Source organism: Tachysurus fulvidraco, chromosome 2, assembly GCF_022655615.1.
Source record: "Tachysurus fulvidraco isolate hzauxx_2018 chromosome 2, HZAU_PFXX_2.0, whole genome shotgun sequence".
NCBI classification, from domain to species: Eukaryota; Metazoa; Chordata; class Actinopteri; order Siluriformes; family Bagridae; genus Tachysurus; species Tachysurus fulvidraco.
Window position 1 is genome coordinate 27701385 of NC_062519.1, and position 23206 is coordinate 27724590.

At 38.8% G+C, this 23206-nt stretch overlaps 1 protein-coding gene across 5 annotated transcripts; it reads right to left on the reverse strand.

The window, feature by feature from the left end:
- Nucleotides 1–623: 623 nt before the first annotated feature.
- tcf3b (transcription factor 3b) lies at nucleotides 624–20163 on the reverse strand. 5 transcript variants are annotated; one of them, XM_027169835.2, is made up of 21 exons: nucleotides 19569–20160; nucleotides 17398–17494; nucleotides 15586–15658; nucleotides 12958–13031; nucleotides 12754–12826; nucleotides 12373–12413; nucleotides 12091–12223; nucleotides 11944–11990; nucleotides 9424–9523; nucleotides 9114–9250; nucleotides 8661–8787; nucleotides 7989–8047; nucleotides 7701–7779; nucleotides 7295–7368; nucleotides 6935–7147; nucleotides 6311–6422; nucleotides 6071–6212; nucleotides 5742–5795; nucleotides 4568–4803; nucleotides 4000–4147; nucleotides 624–3839 (listed from the first exon to the last, which is right to left on the reverse strand). In XM_027169835.2, the coding sequence occupies exons 2-20, from the start codon at nucleotides 17470–17472 to the stop codon at nucleotides 4002–4004; spliced, it is 1995 nt and encodes a 664-aa protein (XP_027025636.1). In that variant the 5' UTR covers nucleotides 17473–17494; nucleotides 19569–20160; the 3' UTR covers nucleotides 624–3839; nucleotides 4000–4001. The 5 variants fall into 5 exon arrangements, with proteins under 5 accessions (XP_027025636.1, XP_027025633.1, XP_027025639.1 ...); XM_027169832.2 differs by having other exon boundaries at nucleotides 6935–7150; nucleotides 19569–20156; XM_027169838.2 differs by lacking the exon at nucleotides 5742–5795 and having other exon boundaries at nucleotides 19569–20163.
- Between the last annotated feature and the right edge of the window lie 3043 nt (nucleotides 20164–23206).

The window sequence follows — 23206 nt, forward strand, 5'->3', positions numbered from 1 at the left end:
TGTGATTCTCGGTAATTTTCTGCTGGGAAACCTTGGGTTCTGGGATTGATGTGGGTATTACTTTGATACACATCACCTACCGAAGCACTGTTGCAGACCAAGTACATCCTTTATGGCAACAGTATTCCCTAATGGCAGTGAGTTCAGGTTTTTGGCTTGTTCTCCAAATTCACCAGATCTCAATCTGATCAAGCATGTGAGTTATATGATGGACAAACAGTCAGCTCCATGGAGGCGCCACCTGAAATTTTAGGACTTAAAGATCTTTCTTGGTGCTAGATACCACAGCACAATTTTTGGAGTCCATGGCATGACAGGTCAGAGCTGTTTTGATGGCAAAAGGGGGATCAGTGGGGCAGTGGTTTAAATGTTATGGTTGATTGGTGAATAAAAATTAAAGACATTTTGGAATTGGGTGGACATTATTTTGACTATGAAACCTTATACAGAGCCAGTCACCATTACAGATTTGGAATTTTGATTGAGTTTCTATTTCTTCCCTTTTGTTTAGAAAGCAGCAAAGGCTTTCAAAATAACAATACACTTTCTATTACATGTTTTTATTTATTTAACTTTTTAAGGTATACAAGATTCAAACCCAGACATTGAAAAAAAAAGTAGAATTTTGTTATTAAAAATGGCACATTTATTGCTACATTACTGTTATATACAGGACAGAATCTTAATACCTACTTATATTTATATATTTATATTTATATATATATTTATAAAAACAAAAGACAGAAGTAAAAGACTGAAGAGACACACGCACACGAGCAGACCCACACACACACCCACACACCAGGAGGCACTCTGAAGCCACAACAGAAGTATTCTGTATTGTTCATGTCCCCTATTCAAACTGTTGGAATAACAGTGGTGTATTAGTATAAACATGTCAGGCAGGAAGTTCTGCTTCAGATACAACAGTTGTTATAAATGCTGCATTTTGAAACAATGGAAGTTACCATAAAAATATAAATCGCCACAGGACATGCATGTTCATGCTTGACAAGAATGCTGAAATTTAGTTGTGTGTGAAATATTTATAGTGATTGCAAACAAATTTAAAAGGAGAAAAATCATTAGAAATCCCAAAATGCAGCTCCTCTACAAATAATTGTATCTACCAGTCAGTAATGGCTCACTACTTAACTGAATCAGCAAAAAAACAATTGTTTAATGTTCCTGGCGGTCATGTTAATGCCGTGACGGACTTCTTTAAGTTAGACAGATAAGGATCTTCATTTTCTTCTGGGTTTTAATAAAAGAAACAAAACCTCCACCCAGAAGCTAATCTGTGTGCCCACTACTGGAGTCCTACAATACGGCATTTCTAAAGTGTTTATAAATTTGGCTGGTGGTGGAAAATACTGCTAACAGTCTAGTGTTCGAACAACCATCATAATGGAAGATACTTCTCCCATAGTTTGACATGCTTTCCAAATCTTGGGTACTTGGCATCAGACACCAAAAGAAAGAAATGTGGGAGGGGGTACGGGGTAGGGGAGTGTACACAAGTAAACAAAAAAAAGTCCAACCACAAGCATCAGATTATTGACAAATCACACATACCTAATCAGAAACGTATAAATTTATGAAAGTTGATTCATTTTCTTCCCTCAAAAATGAAATGTCAGTCTCGAGACTTTTAGCCATACATTTACTTTGAGCACTTCAGAACATTTTAAAGATAAATGAAGAATAATATTTAAGAAGAAAAATAAATTTAGGCACTAATAAGGCACCAAATACGACTGCCTTGACAATGAGAAGGCCACATTGAAAATATTCAAAAGGTCAATTATGCATTCCTCCCTCAGTAATCAAATGCATTCCTATAATCTCTTTTGAAAACAGATATTTAACAGTGTCCACAGCAGACAGGATTGTAGACAGATCATGAATTAACACTGTATTATCTTACATACGTTAAACCATCCATGTAATCACACAAATAAAAAAATGTTTTTAATCAGAAATGGATATATTATATACTGTCAAATGAAATAATAGAACTGAACTGGCAGTATTCTGACGTACAGCGAAAAAGGAGTAGGATCTATATTTGAGTGTACATTCAAAACCAGTTGCATAATGTGTTCAAAACTGAGATGAGAGACGGGCAATAGTTGGTTAATAAATTTCAAAATTCAGTATGAAGGGAATTGTAATTGCAGACAGTGATATAACTGCATTATCTTCCTTTTCCCTTACCAAAGGAAAGATTTTCATCCATCAATAATGTTTTGACACAACAGGCTTCCTAGAACGCTCAAACATTAGAATCAATTCAATCCTTTACCTGTTTTTGTATAAGAGCTAAATGAAGCCTAAACACAGCAACACAGAGAGTAAATGTTACGCATACAGACACCGTCCGTGGTCAGAGGAGCGCAGCTGAAAAGAATGGACCAGAAATGGTCATTACGCAAATAATCCAGAGCCGTTCTGAAATGCACTTCTCCAGTCATTTTATCACACCCTGCCCTGCTCTCTCACTTGAACAATATAGATTTCTACACTTCAAATTAATAATGATTTTTTTTTATTTATAAATCTACAATGTATATACTAACAAAATATATATTTTTTATATATATACGTTCTTACATTTTGCTCAAGTTGAAATAATATCCTTTATGCATGTGTGAGGTGGACACAATGAGGTTTCAGTGTTTTGGCAACAACAGCCGATGAGAGGATATATGCCTGTTTTCAGAAAATGCTTTGAACTGGTGTCTTAGGATGGACAAGAAAACAATGAAAGATGTGCTGGAGTATATACTCTCTGCAAATCTTCAGCTAGAACATCAGACTTACTAAGCTGACAACAAGATAGCCCTGAAATAATATGGTAACGCTTACACTGCTGGGCATCAGGGTTTCATTCTTGGTTTAAAAAGGAGAAAAGATAACTGGAAACAAGCAGGAATGCTGAGGCTCACACATACCACACGCTGGTGCATTTACTTAGAAAGGTACCAAATACTTCAAACTGGGGTCTTAACAGACACATTTTCAGTGCTCTCATGAGCTTTGTGTTTGCTCTGACTGGCAGAACAGTGATTGATCACAGTCTGATGTTTAAAAAAATCTGAAGTGTTATTTGAAAAAGAAAAATCTAAGTTTGGATTGAAACCATTAGTTTCACAAGAGTTTGATGAATTTAGCTGGTCTGTGAGCTTTCTCCCTTTAAATACAGACCTTGGGCATGTTGGGATATGCAGTCCCCAAAAGCACCACAGGTTATCTCCCACTTCACATGGGTTTGGTAACACAACACATGTAAGACTGTACCTTTAAGCAGGGAATGCCAAGCGACATAAAAACATTGCTCATTTACAAGCAACTCCCAAACAAAATTTGTTCCACACAAGTAAGCAATTTGCTTCAGTGTCTCTTATAAAAATGTAACAATTATTTAGGCACAAATCCTTGATTATATTTTGACATATGTAACTTCTTCCCCCTCATACTCTCAGCTGTGGGGTAAATTGTCCTTGGTAGATACAATATATCTATCCCTGTGTTCCATCAGTTCATGGAAGCAGAAAAATACTAAAAAAAAAAAAAAAAGGAAAAAAAAGAGGAAAATAAAATACACAGTTCTTCACATTTACGCTGGTAATCACAATCAGGAGTGCAGCAAAATGGGTTGTCAGTTTGGCAGTACACTTGTGTTTCTGGACGTGTGAAGATGCACCTCTTACATTTCATGGACGATACACTTTCCAAGTCAACATGTGTGAAAACACACATACACACTCATACACACACATACTTTGAAGAGGATGAAGGAAGAGATAAAAAGGCCACTTCTTCCATGAGCCACTGATCTGCAAAACATGTCATATTGACATCGGTTTAGACATGTCAACACATCTCCATTTCATAAAAGAATAATCACCAGGATATGAAAATTGTAGTAACAACAGAACATGGAATATAAATGAAAAAAATATATCCATGGATCACCTTGAAGCTCTATAGACCTACCATCATATATGACCGACAGAACTGTGTCCATCTCCTCCCAGAGTAGGGTGAGGTCCTGGCAGCTGCATTGGAGAGTCTCCCACAACACCAGACACCTTTTCTTCCTCCCGTCGTTTCAGACAAGCTGCCTTTGGGTTCAGATTGCGCTCTGGAAGCAGGCAGATAGATAGATAGATAGATAGATAGATAGATAGATAGATAGATAGATAGATAGATAGATAGATAGATAGATAGATAGACTTTAATTGATTTGCTTTAATTGAACCATAATTTCCTACAATTATCTAGCAAGAAAACCCAATCCCATATATTAAAGTCTTCCATGCAATATATATATATATATATATATATATATATATATTGCATGGAAGACTTTAATATATAGTTTGCAAGTTTGTACTGTTTCTATTCCACCTAAATGGTACCCAAGAGATTATAATATTTGAGAGGATGAAACAGAGAGCAGGGATTTTGCCACTAAAATGATTCATTAATGCAAAGCAAGTGATAATTTGAAGAAAGAGAGAGTAACCACTTCAGTAATAGATATATTTTATCCAGCACTGACCCCGCACTTGTTGCTCCAAATTGAGTATGACATTGACAGCCTGGTGAAGGATGAGCAGTTTGGTCTGTGGTTTGTCCGTGCTCAGGTGTAGTTGACACATGCGGCCAAGCTCTTTAAATGCTTCGTTGATGTCCCGCACACGCAATCTCTCACGCGCGTTGTTGGCTACACGCCGCTCTTTCTCCCGTTCCATCTTCACTTCCGCTGGCAGATCTTCATCGTCCTCATCATCTTTACTATAAGGGGTAGGGAAAAGGAGGTCAATTTAAATAAGAAATGTGTGTTTAAAAAACTTGCTACAATTTAAAGTTGTTAATTAAAGCAAATGAATTAGTCAAGACACATTCTGAAGTTTTCTGCTATAGTATTACACAGAAGCTACAAGCAAATATCACGAATATCACGAAGATTTAAACCGACTTTTCTATAAAGACATGGTTTTGCTAAAAATATGGACCTTTATCATCACAATCATATCTGAAACAATTGTGTTAAAACACTTTGTGGCAATACTAGCAAGTTTCTTGCTCATACCAAAATAGGTTTCCAATGATGATTCTAGTTTCAAGATGGGTGAAGATATACAAGATATTAAGCACTGTTTTAACTGTTTTCCATTTTTAATTAATAACCGAATATAATAAACCATATAAGCAAGCATATTTTTCTTTTAAAAATAAAGAAGTATTAAAAATTGCTTAACAACCTGATGTGTTTGTGATAAGTGAGTTATTATTTACACATGCAGAATTGGTCAGATGATTGCATTTGGGATGAGGAACAAATGCTTGTGTGTGTGGTTTTTTTCTTTTCTTCATGATTAAAGCAGTGTTTTGGCAAAAACAGACAAACAGCAAAACAATTTTGTAGGTGTGTGAGAAACAGTGCATAGCTATAGCTAGCAGTTAATAACTATCAATGAATAGTATTAAACACCAGATGAACAATGAGTCTAGTTTTACAAATACAAACCAGTACAAGTCCTAATATATAATCATGTCAGTTCAGTTTTTACCAAGCAAATATTAACCAATGGGGAACGGTCATAAATGTCTGAATGTGTTTACTGTGAAGTGCATATGTTCTACACAATAGAAAGGTTTCGAGCAAGGAATATAATTGACTGATCTTGAAGCGGCTCAGCAGTGCAATCTATAGCGGGAGATAAACTTACTCTTCTCCCTGGTCTGAAACACTTGAATGGATCTGGAGGGAAAACGCCTCCTTTCTGAAAACAATGTGAGAGTTGGGGAGGGGAGGGAAAAGACCATGAGAGAGAGCAGTGTGCCTGGGATAAGCCCAGACACTTTGGAAACAGACTCGGCCCTTTGTTCAAGTGAATGAACACAATAACCTAAATACAACATTACACACAGTTCGGTGGAAGGGCGTGATTTATACAGTCTCTCTTTGAGCCATGCAAGATGTGGAAGACTCAATTCTCAAATCATCTGTATGTCAAAGAAATGTTTACTAACATCATAACATAATATCATAATATACCTTGTTCTGTTGCGAGACACTTTGGGGTCCTTCCTTTCCTCTTCAGACTTATCTGCAATGGAAGAGTTGTCGTCGTCATCTTTGTCTTCCCTCTTGATGTCGGAGCTGTTTGAAGAGTGTGTGGCTACACCACCTGGCAAACCTGCAAGCAGAGAACTAGTATAAAAACACAAGCAAAGCACAACCATAAATCTCTCTGCACAGCTGAAGGTCATTTGGTAAGATCTAGTTGGTACGGACTAGTGAAGCCCTCTGGTGCTCCTGTAGGCTGTGGAGTGCCGGAGGCGTGGGACGTTGGTAATAGGCTGCTGCTGGGAGGGAGGCATGCAGGGTCATCGTGATGGCTTCCACCCTGCAAACACAAGTCAATACAGAGAAAGGTTACTAAACATGTGAATGCCTTTCAATATAGTTTTATATATACAAATTACAGTTATTAAGGTTTAGACAAAACCCAAGTGAATAATCAAACAGGGAAACTATAAAAAGACAAAAATAATCAAGATAATTTTTATCATAAAAGTAGTGGTTTGCTGCTGTGACTAAATTAAATGAATAAAGTAACTTTTTTGTGGCTATTACATCACGCCTGTAACATGTAACTCGATTTGCCCTTTAAAGGTTTTCTGACAAAATCTCTATTGGAGAAAGATGTAAAATTTAACATACAGTCATAAATTGAATCCACCTCCGCTATATCATTGGAATCAGAAAGTGTCAAAGGTCTAAAAATGTATGTTAACTGTTTCAGAGGTAGAATTAATACAGTGCTGCTTTTCAAAGTTACACAAACACAATGTAATCTGGTGAATAATGCCAATGCCAGAATGATTCCCTGTTAATCCAGGTGCTTGGTGAGCTTACCATAGCAGGATGTCTGTTGCTCAGAGCCAGACCAGCACCAGGAAATCCCTGGCCAAGGCTTCCCAGGGATCCATTATGAACAGACGCGGAGACAGCATTCAGCAGACTGTGAACCTCTGAATGGGCTCCACCAAGGTTTGCACCTGGGCCCTGACCCACTGCATGACTGCGCAGAACATGGATGGCCTCCTCTAGATGGTCTTCCATTTTATTCTGCTGTTAAAGTAATGCAGAAGCATGACAAAAACACTAAACAAAAACCTTTTTTTTTTTTTGCCTTTTTTACCGTTCACAGCTGATTACTTTAGGGTTTAATATTTGGCTATTTTATAAGCCTCAAGAAAGGTTCTTGATACTTACAAGTGCATGTAGTCCACCTTCATAACTAGGTGAGAGAGTTGTTTGGCTAGAAGATCTTGGCCACTGAGAAGCGCCTATGGAACAGAATGTCAGCATGAATCAAACAAAGAATACATTAAAATCTGACATGCAGTAGCAAATAAGGAACAAGAGAGGGCGCTCCAATGATGTGTTTGGGGGAAAAGGGAAGCTCGTTTGCAGTCTGGGCATGAGCTTGCAAACACCGCAGCAGGAAAGTGCAGTTCTAATATCTGCCTTTCTTTTATCATGACTTTCTCATCGACATTCCATATACAGTAAAACAAGTTTACTTGGAGAGTCATTAAGTGATATGAACTGGCCATATGACCAAAACAGTATTGTCGAGGTTTGGCAGGGTTTAGGAAAAATGTTGCATGTGACATACCTGCAATGCCCTGGGGTGAGCCGACTGGCGTTGAAGGTGTGGAGGGGAAATTGTTGCTATTGTGGTCTGAAGGGTAGATCTGTGATAAGTAAACACACTCGGTTATTTTCATTAAACCAACACAAGTATGAGGTAGGAGTACATAGATATAGAGTTAGGCATGGGCAAGATCATGTTCTGTAGTATACGACACAATTAGTCATTATACTTTAAATACTATAGCAGTGAAACTAGTAAATCAGTTTTAATCACAGCCTGTAGGGCAGAAACTAATGAGTCCCCACTCACCGAGGCTAGGGCTTTTCCAATCTCATCACCTGAGCTGCCTGTAGCTGAACTTCTACTGACTGTAAGAAGGGGAGAAAAATAGTTATTTACTACCATTTAAAAACACTACCCCACTTCAGGTAGGCTTGAAATTTATATTTAAGATAAAAAAAAAATTAAAAACGTATGCCAGTAATAGTAAACCCAATTGGGAAAAGTGTCCCTAAAGGGAAAACAATGGATTTTTCAAGAACGATTCATTTCTTAATAGAGCCTTTCTTGGGACATTGAGAAATTTTATGATAAATAATTATTATGTTTGATTTCGCAAAACAGATTCTGTGGCTTTGAAGCAAACACTTCCCACATGCAAATTACTACAAGAAAATATAATACCCAGAAGCTTTTAGCCACAGCATCTACCAAATTAGCTAATGTTAGAAATTAACACAATGTTAGTATAGTTTGCCAGATGTCTTGGGCAATGAAAATATATTAAACCATTTATTCTTCTCTATGTTCAGGAAAGCTCTACAGCTCAAAGCAAACCATTTAATGCTATCCTTCTAAATATATATCCACCTAAAAAAAGGCATACCAATGACAGCTTCATATGTCAAATAAGAATCTTTAGGCAGGTGAAAAAGAGGATAATTTGTGACTTAAACCAAAGACACATGAACGGTTTCACACCCATAATGCTGTCAGCTCCGTTAATGGACGACGTGTGGTTGTAGGCTCCGGAGCCTGAATGGAAGCCGTTGACGTCAGCGCCATGGAGAGGGTAGTTTTGTGGAGAAAGAGGCAGTGGCTGGCGCTTCTGAAACAACATGATCACATCAGTAATAACAGATCACTAGTAACGAATTGTTAGTCTAACAGCTAACAGACAAAAATTATGTAATTGGTACTATCAGAATAATACCTATGCAATTACTGCATTTGGATAAAAGGCTGATTTCCAGAAATTATGTTGATACTTTAACATATATGAAAAAAATTATTCACTTCATTATCCAGATTCTCTAGGAAAATGCAAATGCTTATTTAATTCAGACACCAATCACAGAAAATAAAAGCATGAAACAAAACTGCTTGCTTTAATGGCTCAGGATGAGCAGGGTAATGGAGCAGAGAGAGACTCACCATCCTGTCCTGTGGATTGATGGCAGTGAAGGAACCTGGCTGGCTGATGTGGGGCGAGTTGCCCAGCATGGCCGAATAGCCTGACTGGCCCAGAGGCCCAGAAGATGCCCAGGGATCAGGGGAAGGATGCAGACCCTCTATTAGTAGGAGATAACAAATACAGTTTTGAATATACTACAACATTAAACACAATTAAAAAGCATTAAATAACCTTTTACATTTTTTTCAGTTAATTTTAAACATGCTTCTGAAAAATGGTACATATTAGAATTCCATGTGAACCCAGACCGTATCCCTAAAATTTGCACACCTTGCATGTAGAAAGAGCCGGGGTACACAGGACCCGTTTTGGAGCCTGGATATCCAGCACCGTCTCGAGGATACTCATCACCGGACGTGGAGGCATACACCTGGCCCAAAATAAAAACCACATACTGAAGCAACAAAACTGCATCTGCGCTTAAGGGAACAATCGAATAATGGCCTAAACAGCAATATCTGCACAGCTGTGCATGCTTCAGCTATTCAGCACTCGAGAGAACTGAAAAAGGGCCCAAAGAGTTTGTCAAGTGCCCTTACATCTATTTATTTTCTTTATTAATTTATATATTGGGCAAATGACGTGTGCAAGTGTTTCCACAGTGCTCCCTCAGAATAAGTGACAAGGAATAGGACACAGCATGCTGGGAAAGGTGCCACAGCCATGTCGCGGCACAGTCTGTGCATCCTCTTGCTCTCTCCCATGAGCCAAAAGCAGGAGAGGATGGGCGCGTACAAAAGGGCATCACTAAAAGCATCATCCAGATCAAGTCAAGCACCCTCGGGATGTATTGCACTACAGAATCAAGCAAAGCATTCTCTGTGTCTATGGCACCCATTTAAAGTGCCATCTTTTTTTCTCGACTGCCCAAATTAAATGAATCGAAATAACGAATAAAAAGATCAGAAATCAATGTAGCAGAACCTGAAAGCACTGGCAGTTTGGGGGAAAAGACATTTTCAGATTCATTTTCCACCTCAAGATGCTAATTTGTATTTCTTCAGTAGACGTCATGCAAACAACCACATGCCGCCACATATCACACTCTCCTACATAATGGGCCACCATATACTCTTGCCATGTATGATTTGTTAGAAACTCTGTGCACATGTAAATACCGGGGGGAAAGTAGTTTGGAGCCCAGTGGAGAACTGACAACTCCAGCAAACTGATATTTCTCTTTTTCCTGTAATTTGATTTAACCGGGAGAAGTGGGAAGGGAATGGAGAGATGCACTTCTAATTACAGAGCCATCTGCCTGCTCCTGGAGCCTGTCCAACTCCACAGGCAGCTGGGCTGAAGAGAAGAGAGGAGAGGGAGGGAGGAAGGGAAGGAGAAGAGAGGAATAAGGGGGGAGGTGGTGAGAAGTGACAAGGGGAGAGGTCTTGCAGAAGGAGGGGGGGAAAGTGGAAAAAAATAGACTGGCTGGTCACATGGTAGCTAGAGATGAGAGCCGGTGAAGACAAAATGAGATGCAGCCTTTGTCACCCAAAAAACTCAAAAGAAAAGACTGCGGTGTTGTTAGAAGGCAATACTTAAGACTAATACCTAGCATGAACTAGAGTAATAAAGCCTTTGGTTTTTACTGCAATTCGGAGTTAAAAAAAAAGAAAAAAGAAAGAAAAAAAAAGTGATTTAAGACAAAGGACAATGAATTAAAAATGTCAAAGCTTTAAACATATAAAAGCCAAAAAGAGCCCCATAATGTACTACAAGCCTTCAAAAAAAAGTCAGCGCATGCTTTAGGGCAGTAAAAGAAAGTGGCCCATGTTGCTGGAGGAGTGGGTGTTGGGCAACAGGAAGTTACCTAGCAGACAGAGCTTCACCATTGCAGCACAGAACAGGAGCTCTACAAAAAAAGGGAGGGGGTGCAACTCAGGATCATCAGCTATTAATCTGAGCAAAGACAGGTTAGTGAGACAAAGAGGGAGAAGAAAATGAAAAGAACAAATAAATGGGGCACAGAAGGGGTACTTAGTTCTGGTACCAGCGTGCAGAGGGAAAGGACATTGTCGTGTGGTCAGGCTTAGGTCGATGGGAAGCTAGTGCAATGGGTGGGGGAGGGGTGCATTATGTGCGTCTGGAGGGCACGTGGTAAGATCATTTGGCTTCGAACCAAGACAAAACAATTACTCTTTGAATGGGCCTTAACATTATTAGCAAACAACACCGAAGCCTGAACCCATTTAAAATTCTGGCCTACAGAAAAACTGCATAAAAAGAATCCCTCAACAAATACCTTTTATAAGACCTTCCACCATTTCCTGTTTGTGCAACATGTCCAAAAGTGTTGAATGTGTATTTCTCTAGCAATGACTTTGTTTAAATGTGTTTCTTCACAACATGGACGTTTTCCACCCAGAGTGTGCCAGCAGTCTCTGGCAAAAGTCTTATTTACTAATCTTGGCCAATATATACGTCAAATGCAGACGACTTGCTGGGAATCCTAGAAGCCTTTGGACTTTATAATATAATACTGCACTCATTCCCCAGTCACCTGGACTGGCTTTTTTTTTTCCCCTCAGCATTTCCCAAATTAGCTGAAGCATGTTCACAGCTTATGGAACACAGCTGTGTGACGGCCCTGCTATATTTTTGCACACATCCATGGATTCAGACTTCCACGAGAGCTGCAGCTATAGAATAGCTCAGAGAATTTAATATGGACTCGAGTATTTGTTACAGTGCAATTGCGTGACTCCTGTCACAAAACTACTGATGCTGAACTTGCTTACTGAGACCTGGAGGGGGAAGGGGGAATCTAAAGGCAGCTAAGATGCCTATACTTACAGAAGATGGCAGTCCTGGTGGCTTCCTAATCTTTTTTGGCTGGGTGTCTGAAAAGAGAAAAAAGGTCACAAAGCCTGTCAGCCAAATTTTCATATTAATCTATGCGTCAGGGAGTTGACAGTTTAGCTACATTTATACTTCTCTTACCAATGTTTCCATCTGGTGGGCGTCTCCGGGGGTTGTTGGAGAATGTGGGGTAAAACTGAGAGCCAGACTTCAAGCCTGAGGGAGACATGGCATCAGCATTGGCCATCACAATGTCTGAAGGCAGGAACCCTTGCTACACAGACAGAAAGAAGCAGACCACATAGAAATATTTATTTGACTCTTGTTCAACCACATAAAAGCAAAGTTCAGAACAGGGAGAGCACTCAAGTGTCAGGGTGAGATTTTACCCATAATAGCCCCACTGTCATTCTTTTATCTTACCTGGGTACCAAAAGAAGTATAAGGTCCCCTTTCATTCTTTCCTGAATGCAAAAATAAATAAACAAATCAAAAAATTGATTTCTTTGGCAGAGACTATACTACATGAAACACACAGAGGATTAAATATTATATTATATTATTATGACCATGCTAGATGTTTTAAGAAGCTTTTTTGTTTAAAGAAAAAAAGAAAGAAAAAAAAACAGCAGATGAAAGTTATGAGTCAGCCCCTCCCCTGAACGTGGGGGTCTCACTCAGCTACAAAGAGGCACTGTTGGTCAAACCTCAAGGGAGAATTTCTGCCTCAGCGGCCTCAGCATCACACAGACAGAAACACATGTAGAGACACAAAGACACTCTAAAGAAAAAAGTAAAACCCACCGCCAATCCCGGAGCTGAGGAATGGGGAAGACAGCCCATCATGCTCACTGTAGTGTGCACTATCGCTGTAACTCTGTATATGTTTATTAAAAAAAAACAAAAGTTAATATTTAACTCCTTCCTGTATTATATATAATTGTGATATGTAAAAATCACAATTTCAAGATCCTGTAGTTTTCACAAATGACCCGGTCTCTTACGTACCCGTCCATGGTTGAACGAAGGGCTGCCCTGCTCACCAGCAGCCCAGGGACTGGAACCACTGCGCTCATCCAATCCTGCAATACACAGGATGCCAGGAAAGTTAGTGACAGACGGTAAAGAAAAGCTCAACAGATTCAAGTAGAGAGAAAAAAACATTCAGTTCCTTCTGTGCTTATTCACATGGGCTTTTTTTGACATTTGGTTTGTGAATCTCTGATTACAGGAGCTGCAGTCTCAAAGGCTACAGTTATGGGGATCTCATCTCAGGGCATCACACAGCCCTAATGAGCTAACCCATGTCATTCAACAAGGATTAATATCCAGGATTATGAAGAGAGCGTCCGATTATTAGGAGTTCATTACAATGCAGAAATGATGTAAAATTGAGAAAGAAAAACAACAGATCAAAAGAATAGCAATGAGATTTGTGGGCATGACATACACAGCTATGTTACCTATACAGGGGATAATTGCAGCCTGCTTCTTATACTAGAAGATATATACAGCATCTGTTTCCAAAACCACTATGAAAGAATTTATGAAAGCATACAGAGCCTAATTTTCGTATAACCCTCTCCTTTCTCTCCATGTTTTATGCCTTAATGCTCGCTAAGCTCTCTGGAGACACACAGCTTAATTGCATGCTGATTTGCATAATTGTGCATATTAATGGCTTCGCTTTATGAATATTCATATTCCCCTTTTGAGGGAAGAGGGGGCTTCGGCGATCGCAGCGGCTGAAGGCTGAGCATGAGTGATGAAGCTAACAAAGCAGTGCAAACAGCGACATCCTTGCTGACAGACGTGATCTATGAAGCCTACGCAGGCGGCATGGCAAATGAAGTGGGCACCGACTGGCCGTGTGAAAGAATACCGAGTATAAAATAGTTTAAGGTGGGAAACATGAAAGCAGGGAAAGTCATTCAGAGAGAGTGTGAGGTGCTACATGTAGGACTTGATTTAAGCCTTCACTTGCATCTATGACAGATCCTTGACAGCTCTATAGACCTCCAATGAAGTTTTAAAAATCCTGTGTCGGTACAGTATACTTCCCGATGCTTGCAGTTTTCACAACCGTGCAAAACAGGCTTCAAATGAATGAATTTAAATGAAGTGCAGTCTTTTTCAGTTCCAGTTTCAATAAGCTGTAAATAGGTTCACATCCTTCCTGGTAATCTTAATAGATTTGATAACAGCTTGCGGAGGGAGTTTTAGAATGAGAGAAATACTCAAACACCACTGCCAACATTGACAACCAAAATATTACACCTAAGCAATCAGGACATATCAAATCCCAGATTTAGAGGCAGAGGCTTCTGAACAGAAATCACACTAAATCCAAAGCCATCCAAGCAGAAGAATAGAGGCTTTGATTTAAGGCGAGCATGTGTTAGGATGGAAAGGTGTGAGTAAGAGGGAAATGAGCTGTGTCTTGTCTTAACACTGTGCATACTGAGTGATGAGACAGGCAGCTGTGGAGGTGAGTGAGAGGACGGCCGCAGGAGCCCACTCGGACAGAGCACTCCTGCGATCACGGGTGTCTAGATACACACCAGCGAAGTCAGTGATGAAGTGGGGGGTGGTGTCGGGCTTGGAAGGAGCAAGAGTTTAATGCAATTAGCACCCTTTCGAGCACTTTGTTTTGAAAGACAGACACAGCATGGATGGCCTCTGCTTCATACCGCATGTTTAAATTCTTGCAGTTTAACTTTTTACACTTAAGTGCAAAGCACTACTGATCATTTCTACAGAGAAATGATATGTTCTCTTCTTCAGAGTTCAATCAAAACTAAAGTCTGCTGCTTGTAGACTTGTAAACAGCTAATTAAAAGTTCTAGGAAAAGTTCTGATCTGGGATCAGATGTTAACTTGGACATAAAAACAAAACTGACCCAGAAAAAAAAGCACCCAAAGCCTCCTTAGCTCCAGGCTGTCTAGAGTCATCTTGTTTAGCCCGGACATATTCATATGGCCAAGTTATTTCAACAGGCAAATAACTTGCTCATGAACTAGATGATTCATTTTCTTATCTCTAGATAAGTGCTGTCTAAATTTAAGAAAGACGTCACTGATCTTTCTCAGCGTGTATTTTGCTATGTTCATGCTGGGCTGCTAGTGAGCTCTTGAGATGGTAGGGGGCATGGATGAAGCTTTGTTTCAGTGCAGAGCCGTTTCCTGCAAGTCGGCGGGGGGAGAAAGTGTTCTGTTGTTCAGGGGGAGAAGTATTTTATGCTGTGAGGTGGGGGAATCATTTAGAGACCTCCATTTAACCCTTTGTTCTCATATTGTTCTCATTCAATGAGATGTTTAGTGTGTCGATTGGGAGAAAAGAACAGGCCTGAGAAGAAAAAAAATCTGAAACAAATGCAAGGACACATCAAGCTATTAACAAAGCAGTGAAGGGGCTGAATCACATGATATGGTGCCGAAGAAAGAGTTAACACGGAAATTGGGAACTAAAGTTGGGCAAACAAACAAAATAACCCAAGCAATCTATAAGGTTACTTGTTAATATTAAGTTAATTTCAAGACTAGCAGGTCAATGTGTTGAGAGAGATTAAAAGATATGTAATGCAACATTAAAATGAAAAGTGATTATATTCACATTGGGAGATAAGAGAAACTCACCCGAACCACCAAACTGACTGCTGGCGAGTGTGGTTGGTCGAGTCTTCCCATTGGCCACAGGGGGCGCAAACATCTAGCACAAAGGAAGGACAGAGGGGGAAAAAAAGACATTACAGCATGCAGTAAGGCTTCAACATAGCTCAGTTCCAAAGGAGAAAAAAAAAAAAAAAAGAACTCAGCCTTAGAGAATAACATGTGTTCTTTGAAATACAGACCGATTTATCATTATACCACAATTTCTTAATTTTTCTAAACCACAGATTCCTTTAGTTATAATCATGGTTTTAAGCTATATTATAACAACATTCAGTAGCTTCGTGCAATCACTGACATTCTCCATGTGTATGATGACAGCTTTGTCGATGAGACAACTGCATAATTTTAAGCGTTTAAACATCCTTTTGTTTTACGCTAATCACAAAGGATCATACATGACTATCAAATCGTTAGATTCATCAGAGGAGCACAATATTACACTTTAGTACACCAGAACCAGTACAAAAGAAATTATTTTAAAAACAGAATCGACAGGCATAAATTTCATAGTCATTGCTCTTGTCCTGATCATAAACATTGCACATTTGAGCTAATCAAATGCTAATTAAAGCTAAGTTTGGGGAAACATGGTGACCTAACCATGGCCTCTGTGAACTTTTTTCCTCCTACTGTGGAAAAGATTGCATCATCCCTACACAGCACAGAGAATAAAAAACTTTCACTGTCCAAGTAATTTTCTACGTTTTTTCTACACTCTTTTATGGCAACACTTTATTTTAGTCATCAAATAAATATGACAGGACCCAAGCAGATCAAAAGAAACAGCCCAATGTTATCAAACCCCAGTCAGGATGCTTAAGGATAGAACCTTTTCTAATGTATAGATGTTGCTCATAACTTATTTTAAATTCCTCATAGAAGTACATTTACATCTCTGTACCTGAAATAATAAAGGAAATTAAAATATAACAAATAAAATAATATAAAAATATATACACAAAGAATGTGTAGAAAACCTTTTGGGATTTTGTACAAATAAAGCTTACAGCAACCCTAATGAAAGATCCCAATCCCTAATTTATCTAGACAATAACACTCAGAACAGGCTCATCAAAGTCACTGAAATAAAACATGGAATGTCTATAAAAAAAACATATGGCATATTCTGACAGTACCAAAAAATATACAGAAAAGAAATAAATAAGGTATAAACAAACAATCTAAATTCAATTGCAAAATGGAATGAAAATTATTATAGCTAGCGAGGCTAACCATGACCTCATTCTAAAGAAGTAAACCATGTCTACATGCATAATAAAGTTATAATAAATATAAACATAAAATTAAAATGTTTTAATGAATTTATTTGTTTTCCTTTAAAGATTAAATATAACACAAGCATAACACAACATACTTCACTAGATTCCTGCCATGATACACAAATAACTTGTATAGCTTGGAGCAAGGTTGAAAATAAAGGTTTGCACAATAAGCTACGACGTCTTTAGGTACCTGGACCGCACTGTGTACAACAAAAGCATGTGTTGAGTGATTGTAGTCAGGGGCTCAGCAGAGAAATGAAAGGAACCGTTGCAATGTGACAGGTCTTTCCTCACTACACGGAGGATTCACATGCATGCAAGCCTTGAAAATTCTAATATATGGGTCACATTCTCACATCTAAGCACATTTCAACAAAAGATCACAAGCAGGTAATGAACTTCTCAAGTGTTCCCTCAACCAAGCTAAACTCCACTGCACCTCAACCCCCAATACCCCGTTTCCCCACCCCCATTCACTCTTTCTTTTCCTTACCGCACTAAAATCCAAGAGGTCGCTGAGTTCCTTATCTGTTTCGACCGCCATTCTGTGGCCCTGCTGCTCATTCATGCCCCGCTGTCTTTAAAGAGCCCTGCAAGAGAAAGTTTTAACTGACGTGAGCAAAACGTAAATTAAAACTTAGGCTATTGTTTTGCCTGGGCAATGCAAACAAGTCAACTGAGACCAAAGCAATAATTGAGAAGTGCAATTAATATAATTGTTGACATATGACAGCAATGCATACAAGTCAAACTAAAAGGTCCAGAACATTCTTGCCCCACCCTGATGCAATCTCATCTTCAGGATGACAACTTTGGCCTTGGCTTGGAAGATAAACCAACCAAGATGATCTACCCTGGGTCAACTCCACTGAAAAACAATATTCTGACTAAATACTCAAGTATATACTTGATTAATACAGTTTACAATAATCTTCTCTTCTGTGCCACAATGAGTAAAGTCATAGCTTCTCCAACCAAGAGAAATCGTTCAAGTAACCACTCAAGTTTTAGTGTTTTCCACACTCTGGTGTTTCCTCAGGTTTTAAGCGAGGCTTTTTGCAAACCCTTTTACTACAACTTGTAGACAAAAAGGACATATTTGTAGGAATTAATCACTGGTTCAACATACAAACTTTTTTTTTTCTTTTTTAAATTCAGTGAATATAAGAAACAGAGCTGAATATAACCAAGAACTTATATTTTGCAAAATTACCAAAAAGATAGACAACATTTCTCCAGTCAATGGTCAAGGTTATGAAGAATCTACATCAATCTAAGATCAAATTCTATCATTTTCATTCACACATTAGCGACTCAAAAGCAAAAAACACACAAAGCCAGACAAAGTGTGCCATTTAGTGTGGTAGTGTGTAACCGTGTGTGTTGTACTAGTCAGTACCTCAGCAGGCTATGCAACCTGTTGTGGTGCACGATATTCACATACTGCTTACTGTTGTACTATGCGACCTGTAGTCGCTTGATATTTTCACAAGAATTATTATTATGTCCGGGATTTTATTTATTTATTTATTGACATAGCTCAAAAAACGAACAGCGAGGAACTGAAAGCGATGTAGAAAACAAGCCGATAGAAAAACAAAGAAAACAACAAGAAAGAAAAAAACACCAGACTATTGAACTGCTTCATACAAGAGGTGTATAGTGACATTATAACGATATTATTGTGTTATTGTGGTGATATATCATGGTGAAAGTTAATAATACAGGATTATAAGACTCAACTACAAATAAATAAATAAAATGGAAATCAAGTTATTTTGCACAATATCCTGGATCAAACGCGACGTTTTGGATATAAACGAAATTTTAAAATGACCAACGGTCAAAGACAGAAGCTAATTTATTAGCATTTTATTGGTGAAAAGCACGCGAGGGCGCGTGTATGTGTGTGTAGCTTAATAGGCTATTCGTTATGAAATCCGTACGCGACTAAAAAACTCGACGAAAAATGTCAACTTTTAGTGGGAGAAATGTTTCAGATGGAGTGAGAGGGAGTGGAGTGAGATGGGGCTTCGTGGTTAAATTACTCGGGCTGTATAGTGGGGGTGGGGGGACATGAGGAATTTCCTGCCAAACGTGCGACTACAGCCGGAGTAATTTCACCACCGCTGTTTGAAAAGTGTTTGTGAACAGGAGAGAGAGAGAGAGAGAGAGAGAGAGAGAGAGAGAGAGAGAGAGACACACACACAGAGAGAGAGAGAGAGAGATAGGAGAGACAGAGAGAGATAGAGACAGACACAGAGAGACAGAGACGCACACACACAGAGAGAGAGCGTTCAGCCCAATTGAACTTGGTTTACTCGACAAATTAAGCATGCTGAAAACGCTAACAAATGATTTGCATGAACAGCTCCAGATTAAGTCGGATAGCAATCAAAGAAAGTTCACCCCTAAATCCGATAAAAAAAAAAACCTTAAGTCTTTAGAGTTGCTGTAGATTTGACACAGAAATAAAACTTCAGCTCTCCTTTTCCCAGAAGGTCCTCTGAAGCCTGCATTATTCCTCAGACCCATTACAGAGGAAATGGAAGTTCAACACAACAATAAGTGACTTCAGGACTAACGTGCACACATTCAGCCTACTTACAGTAGACAAAATTAAAGAAAACAATAAGACAGAAAGAGTAAAACGCAGCATGTTACCTCTCTTTATAAGATGCTTTACATCCAGCGGTTATAAAGAAAGGTTGACTCTCATAGGAGGAAAAAAACCCCAAACTTGAGCACGATTCGAACCTCGGCGCATGAAAAGCGTCGGATCAACATAAAACGTCTCCTATTTACACTTCATCCTTTAGTGCAGCAAATCCGCGTCGTTAATAAATACAAAAGTATACAAAGTACTCGGTCGTTATCCAAACAACAGCCACAAGTCTTCCTTTTTTTGTTGTTGTTGCTACAATTGAGATGGATTCATTCTTCTAGTAGACATCTTAAAGCTCCTCCATCCACATTGTCAGCAGCAACAACGTATTCCTCCGCATGGAAAAGAGGGGGCCTCAGCGCCAGCGGTGTCCAGTTTCAAAATGCCCAGAGGAGAAAAACAGTCGTGTCGCCTTTTTTATACAAGTGAGAAATAAATACAACAACAGGAAGCATGAAATGAACATTAAAGCTGTATCGTACAAGACACACCGCGCAGTTAGAGTAAAGTAGAAGAATTACCGATGCGAACTATATATTTCGGCGGACGTAGATCGTAGGATAATAAGCTGTGGTACTACAGGAGCAGCACGCGATGGAGAGATAAACCCGCAAATGAGTAGCCAATGGAAGAACGAATAGAAGTAACGGACGGCACAGAAAGCCAATAGAAATAGTGGTTGTTCAGTCAAGCCCCACCCATTTTCGTGACGCCTGCGGTGTGCTCCAGTGAGGCTGTGTGAAGGGGCTCGAGATATAGTTTTATTGCTCTGGTTATCGTCGCCTCCTGCGATGAAATTTCTACATGGTTTAAAACCTGCTTAAAAATAAGACTAGCAGGTGAGCGGTTTACTTCGTAACGTTTAGTCATCATACAAAACATAATCCCTTTGCACTCGTTAAACGTTTGGGTAAAACTTTGCTGGCTACGGTTCAATTCTGAGACGCTAAACAGAGAAATGTAACGTCTACTAACTCAGTGTTAGTGCAGTGTAGAAGGGTCCCCTGTTTGGAGGGTTTACGCAACATAAACGCGTTCGTATTATTTCTGATTTTCACGTCTGAATTATTTCGCAGTTCAATGTGAACACGACCAGTGAAGTGGCATTTTTTCTCCCTCTCTGTGTGATTCATAAAGCTTCCTGTTTTCTGTTTTTTTTTTTGGGGGGGGGGCAGAGCGGAGTCTGGGATCGTCACACGGAGTGGGGGAGGGGAGATCTGGCCACAGAAACCGATAAAGGCTCCGTCCAAACCGCTCTCTAACCTACTAAATAGTACGCAGCCTAAAGTGACTTCCGGCGGCCTGTCATTATGCCACACTATGTAGTGTAGTAGTATCCGGTTTGGGACGGAGCCTGAGAGTAGCCTCAGATAGGGAACTGGTTAACTACAGTTTATGTAACTCTCATGCTGATTTCTAAAGCATCCCATTCAGAAGGAAAAGAAAACAAAATAGGAATTCAATAAAAATATAATAATAATAATAATGCTAAGAAATTAAATGAAACACCTACGACTAACCGGTTTAATATATTGAATATCTAAGATGAAAAATACCCACCATATACACCTTATAAAATGTCATTTGTTGCTTTAATTGGTCATCAAAGATATCTTCTTTAGTACCCTTTAAGTATTTTTATTTCACCTGGGAAACCTTTAATTCGTTTTTATAGAGTAATTTTACATTAAGATGTATACCAGAAGTGTGTGTGTGTGTGTGTGTATATATATATATATATATATATATATATATATATATATATATATATATATATATATATATATATATATTACACATACACACACACACACACATACATGCATATATATGTAATGAATTTATAATGAACTCAAATTTAATTGTGGTGATGCTGGTCACTAGGGAAAAGTAAAACTAAGAAATTGTTAAATAATAACATGAATTTCCCTTGAGTAAAGAGCCTCAGTAAATCGCAATAATTAACCCCCAGGGTGTTGTACGGTGTGCAGTGTGTATGGCTGTTACACATAGTCTTACTGTTTCCACCGAATAAAGAAAACAGCCTATACTTCACAATAGAAAAAAAAATCTTATTATCTTAAAAATGTATTCTTTTCCAAAATAGAAAACCGGTGATAATTGTAGTATACTAGGATTTTTAAGGTAGTTGGGCTCATGTAAGAACAGCAAGGTTCACTACAGTGCTTGTAAACGCTCCAAGTAGTTTGTAGTAACAGCTGGGCCTGACATGGAGAGCAGGCACTAGGGCAATGAGACGGAAGGAGGGAGGGTTACAATGGACAAAAAAGAGCAAGAGAATGGAGTTAAAATGAATTACAGAAAAAAATGACATCGAGAATCATGTATGGTTTGGATTCTCTTAGCATGGACGTTGGAAATTTGCCAGATTTTGAACAGGCTTTCGTAGTGACTTGGCTAAGGTAATTTCTGGAGATTTTCATATGCATGGTAGGACTCATTATCTGAGAGAGTGACTCTGTTGAGCCCTTCGCACTTCCTCCTAGCCATTCCCCACCCTCTGTCCTTAATTAACACCAGATGTAGAAGTAAAATTAGCATATGTTTTGTACATTTGTGTAAACATATAAAATATTTATTAATGTATAAAATAACAATAATAAACCACAGAATTTGCGTACTCACTTATGAGGGAATAGAATATTCTCAGTTGTGTTTATTTATTATTTCACAATATTATGCTTGGCAATTGAGATGTATGTATAGAAATGAACATATAATTATCATTTAGTTAGTGCCTTGAAAAAGGTGTCCTACTATGGTTCATTTGACATTAAAGATGATTTCCATATGTTTGATGGCAATAAATACATATTTTGAAAAGCGGTAGCCTGAGACACACAAAGAAGTGTATATGCGTATACATATGTTAAATATAGTTCTTTTATTGGATAGATGGAAGCCTATACATATCATATTATAAGGTGTTTAAGATGTAATTAAAGATGTTAGGTGATGTAATAATTAAGAGAAATATACAGCTTTAAATTACAGCTTTTGGGGACAATAAGTATTTGAAACCATACGAGGCTGACGTTTTTGGTTTTACACATATTTTGCTACTTCCCTGCGTTCAGTGAATCAGCCAGATGTTCAACATGCAGTGCACTGCACTCGTCAACTACCTGCAGTGAAGGTTGAGATCTGAGACGCATACGGTACTGATCAGACACAAAAGTAGGCCAGCCTACTCCGTGAGCCCCAAACCTCCACCATCCCCCATCCTTTCCCATCACTTCAAACACTGACTGGCTCTTGTCAGTCACAGGCATGTTTCAATCTTTTGTTCAAGATGGAGGCTATATTACAAGTTATGTTTTTCAGCATCTACTCCGGATCTCTTTAGCTGCTTTTATATCCATTTTAAGAGCTGTTACATATTTATGAACTTAAAAAAATAAATAAAAGCTTTGCTTCACAGTATGCCTGCTGGTAGCCAGGGCTAGATTGATGGCTCTGGCCCGCTGCCCATGTTCAGGGTCTATCTACGCAGAAGGTGGGAGAGAGGGAGTGAGAGAGAGGAATCTATCTGTTTTGCTCGCATGGCTGACAGTAAACTGACCCCCGCTGAGCTTGCTTGATCGGAGGCCAGTAAAAGGACATCGAAGCTGAGACA

Bases quoted from the DNA above. Each gene is read 5' to 3' on its own strand.
- tcf3b (XM_027169832.2), bottom strand. From the start codon at position 17,472: ATGAATGAGCAGCAGGGCCACAGAATGGCGGTCGAAACAGATAAGGAA. The intron at 15,659-17,397 runs GTAAGGAAAAGA...CCTTTGTGCTAG, and splicing joins ACCTCTTGGATTTTAGTGCG to ATGTTTGCGCCCCCTGTGGC. The intron at 4,804-5,741 runs GTAAGTTTATCT...TACCCCTTATAG, and splicing joins GTTTCAGACCAGGGAGAAGA to TAAAGATGATGAGGACGATG.